The sequence below is a fragment of the Glandiceps talaboti genome, chromosome 6 (genome assembly GCF_964340395.1).
Source record: "Glandiceps talaboti chromosome 6, keGlaTala1.1, whole genome shotgun sequence".
Taxonomy (NCBI): Eukaryota; Metazoa; Hemichordata; class Enteropneusta; family Spengelidae; genus Glandiceps; species Glandiceps talaboti.
In genome coordinates, this window is record NC_135554.1 from 14,888,382 (window position 1) to 14,892,762 (window position 4,381).

Here is a 4,381-nt window from a genome sequence, read left to right on the forward strand (position 1 = left end):
TAGGTGTACTGGGTATACCACACTAGGTGTACTGGGTACACCACACTAGGTGTACTGAGTGTACCACACTAGGTGTACTGGGTATACCACACTAGGTGTACTGGGTACACCGCACTAGGTGTACTGGGCATACCACACTAGGTGTACTGGGCATACCACACTAGGTGTACTGGGTATACCACACTAGGTGTACTGGGCATACCACACTAGGTGTACTGGGCATACCACACTAGGTGTACTGGGCATACCACACTAGGTGTACTGGGCATACCACACTAGGTGTACTGGGCATACCACACTGGGTGTACTGGGTACACCACACTAGGTGTGTGTACTGGGTATACCACACTAGGTGCACTGGGTATACCACACTAGGTGTACTGGGTATACCACACTAGGTGCACTGGGTATACCACACTAGGTGTACTGGGTATACCACACTAGGTGTACTGGGTACACCACACTAGGTGTACTGGGTACACCACACTAGGTGTACTGGGTACACCACACTAGGTGCACTGGGTATACCACACTAGGTGCACTGGGTACACCACACTAGGTGTACTGGGTATACCACACTAGGTGTACTGGGTATACCACACTAGGTGTACTGGGTACACCACACTAGGTGTACTGGGCATACCACACTGGGTATACCACACTACACTAGGTATACAGAGTATACCACACTAGGTGTGTGTACTGGGTATACCACACTAGTTGTACTGGGTACACCACACTAGGTGTACTGGGTATACCACACTAGGTGTACTGGGTATACAACACTAGGTGTACTGGGTGTACTGGGTATACCACACGAGATGTATTGGGCATACCCATAGCACAGACAAGGAAAGGGTGTACTGGTATATCACATTGGGTATACTGGGTATACAGCACCAGGTGTACTGAGTATATCTAAAAAACTAACCTTTAATGAAAATGAAAAATAAATTATCTCATCAATACTCTGTCATTGTTGCATGATGTTATGGCAAAGTTATGGGATCGGATAGAATGACTAAGAGCTTATTATTTTTTGGTATTCTGGTGTCTGAATTGGTTGATAATTTCTAGTATAATTGTGTTTTGTTGAGTCGAATATTCGATATGGTCTCTACTATTAAAAGTATGTCACATTGTATACATATTTACATAAAATAAACAAAATTGCCATTTTACACTTTAAAAACTTAACTTCTGTCAGAGTGTCATAGCCCCACATAGGAATGCCATACCCTCACATTTTTCTTGTGTCTATTAAAAACATTCCACGTACCATCGAAATATGGAATCAATATTTGAGTTTTTACTGAATAAATTTGACACAGATGGTTTGAGAATTTCGATGACATTTACTAGCCTAGTATGTTGTGTCATCATTTATTCGAAAGGTACAGATCTAGGCTACTGACAATATGTATATATATATATATATATATATATATATATATATATATATATATATATATATATATATATGTAGTTCCTGTGTACGCATCGATGTAACCTCGGTTGGGAAAACGATTGACTCTATTTGGAGAATGTCTTCCGAACTTGAAACACAACGACTTATAACAGGTCAGCAAGGACAGGTAGGTAGGTTATTTAGTGATTGCCATCGTCACCCCACCCCCACCACCCTCTCCCCTCAGCCATCATCAACGCCCATCCCTCCACGAGCACAAACCGCCGAACTCAGTATAATTTGTTGGTTGCGTCAGCAAAAAACGTGCACTTGTTTGCGAGAATTGTGATAGCAGAACATAGAATACATTAATAAACTAACTATAATGAATATTGTTGAATAGGACATATATTTTCGACTGCCCCAAAATTTTTATCCGACATTATCTCTTTGTAAAAATCTCTGAAACAGTGACTCCTGAGATATCGTTACCAAAGGAAGACATTTTATTTGTCCTCTATGCTAATCTTTATTCAACTAATCCATTAAATTAAATCACACCATTCCATTTCTAAATCATCGCCCTTATCAATGATTCTTACGTAAGGGGACAATTCGCTTTGGAATGAGTTTGACGACAAAATGTACATACAGTGCAAAGATATATTTTTGACATAATATATACAGACTTAGTGTTAGCGAAGTAATAGACAAATGTTATGCATGATATGACATTTACTCTGCGTCTGTGATTTTGTATGCATTAATACTCGTATTATAATATTTCAATTTTTTTGCAATAGGAAGCAGACAACCTCCTCCACGGGCGCGACGTGTATTAGTATATGACCACTTTATTCTACACGTACATTAGCGTTTCTGTATCATAGCATTATTTAAGTTGAAAATGTTGTTTAAGTAGTTCGCGATTGTTAATCTTAAATATGTTGAAGTACGTGTCGCCATGCCACGCACTGTTTACCATGTCCGATGATTTTAATACACTAGAGTAGCAACTTCCGTCACCAAGTCGGAATTATGCCCGTTAATTTCACATGTAAATACACTACAGTACCACCAATTTATAATATTCGAGATTAAAAACCGGGATTTTTATTTTTGTTTTAAAAAAAATATATTGGTAATACCTATCTTTTTGTCATCATTTCGTTTCTCTAAGAAAACCAATGGCGCCGCCAACGATGGTGACAGTGATTTGAACAAATTAGCAGAGTACGATAGTTTCAATAGCGCCTCCAACGACGATGCCGGTAATGTCATCGATTCGGTGGAAAGTGATGATTGGACTGCTAATGAAATAAAGGAAAGATGGCAATACATATCATTTGTTGGTTTCATCATTGGAATTCTGATTGGTAGTTTGGTGGCTGGTCTGGTCTTTGGTGTGTCTCTGGACAATAAACTATGGGGTATGTTACCTTGAAGTTGATAATCTTAGTGATGGCATTATACACCACATAAAAGGATGAGAAAGGCCTGGTAAATTGCTATGAAACATGTTTATAAATGGTGGGTGAGGAAGCATGTCTTACGAATTACAAATCACTTTGAATTAAAATATGATTGTATCTACTTGTTTCCACAGCAACGAATCGTCGACAAATCATTTGTCAGAATAAGTTCGCATCATGCACACAGCGACTGGATGGATATGGTGCCCTCTACGGACCATCTTTATCATCCAATGGGTGCCAAAACTACGTAATGGAGAATTGCGATTTTACTAACGGGAGTACAGTTATATGTTCTAACTTCAACATCAACTTAAACACACCAAAGAGTTGTTATAGAGGAAATTTAAACCGAACAATTGAGTGCGACAGTGAAGGTTTTGTCATGGAAACGATTTGTCCCTCCTAGCAAAATATCATTCGATGACAAAGTATCATTTTTCAGTCTAACCATGTGATATTAAGAAAAAATTCGAAATAAGGGCCTAAAACCTTCTAAAAGTAGACAAATCGGGCACTTTCTTGTTTTAATAATAGTCGATAGTAGGTTCAGCTTATAAAGATATGACCAAGATAAGTTTAAACTAACACAGTATTTATGGAAGGTTTATATTTTGACCATTCATCATTTCATAATATATTAATACATGAAAACCAATGGTATACGTCAACTTTGACTCACATCACGGAAGATGATCACCATATATTTTAAAACGTTTATTGTCTGATTCGATTCCACAATCTTTTAAAGGTTAATATGTATACATGTCTCATTTTTTGTTTGTATTCTTTAACATATGTACCTGTTTTTTGTTTTGCTCTCCACACGTATTCAATAAAAATTACATTCCAAAAAAAAATGATATTTTTGTAATTATTTTCCAATATCGAAGTAAGATATAATGCGACAATATATCAAACGTGTGTGATAAATAGCTACCTGAAGTGACAAAATAACCATCTCCAAACTATCAAGAATTGAAAGAAATGTCGCCAGTAAAAGAAAGAACGTGTAATATGTCAATTGTTCAAAGAATTCACTTTGTAAAAAGTCAACTAAACTAAAGTATGAATTTTACATGGAAGAGTACATTGGAATCCCTAATTACAATTACCTAATGTTAACACATAAATGTAACGCAAATCTTGTTATTTGCAAATAAATGAACAATATTAAAAATACGGAAACTTTATATAGGCAAATGCAAAAGTACTTCATATATAGACAAGACTCTAAGATACGTCTAGTCACTCCGCCCTCACCGGCATGTGAAGGGATTAACCGATGTGTGAGGGCGCCCGTAATTAAGGTAAAATCATGTTAGGAAGACTTTCTAATTACTTGTTAAGCTTGCTTGTTCCCAATATATTTAACCAATTTTCTAGTGAAGTTATACACCGGTGTCAACTGGAGTCTCACCCTGCAAGTAAGACGAAAACGACAACAGATAAAATAACATTTACAACTTGGCAGGCTATTAAAAAACTTGCTCACTTCGAA

The 4,381-nt window shown here is 37.2% G+C and overlaps 1 protein-coding gene across 1 annotated transcript; it reads left to right on the top strand.

The window, feature by feature from the left end:
* Window positions 1–1,464: 1,464 nt before the first annotated feature.
* Window positions 1,465–3,564, top strand: LOC144436763 (uncharacterized). Its single transcript, XM_078125621.1, has 3 exons — window positions 1,465–1,595; window positions 2,589–2,838; window positions 3,015–3,564. The coding sequence occupies exons 1-3, from the start codon at window positions 1,545–1,547 to the stop codon at window positions 3,287–3,289; spliced, it is 576 nt and encodes a 191-aa protein (XP_077981747.1). The 5' UTR covers window positions 1,465–1,544; the 3' UTR covers window positions 3,290–3,564.
* The last annotated feature ends 817 nt before the right edge of the window (window positions 3,565–4,381 follow it).

Excerpts from the sequence above, each read along its gene's own strand:
- LOC144436763 (XM_078125621.1), top strand. The coding sequence starts at position 1,545 with ATGTCTTCCGAACTTGAAACACAACGACTTATAACAGGTCAGCAAGGA. Across the intron at positions 1,596-2,588 it reads TAACAGGTCAGCAAGGACAG|AAAACCAATGGCGCCGCCAA; the intron begins GTAGGTAGGTTA and ends CGTTTCTCTAAG. Across the intron at positions 2,839-3,014 it reads TCTGGACAATAAACTATGGG|CAACGAATCGTCGACAAATC; the intron begins GTATGTTACCTT and ends TTGTTTCCACAG.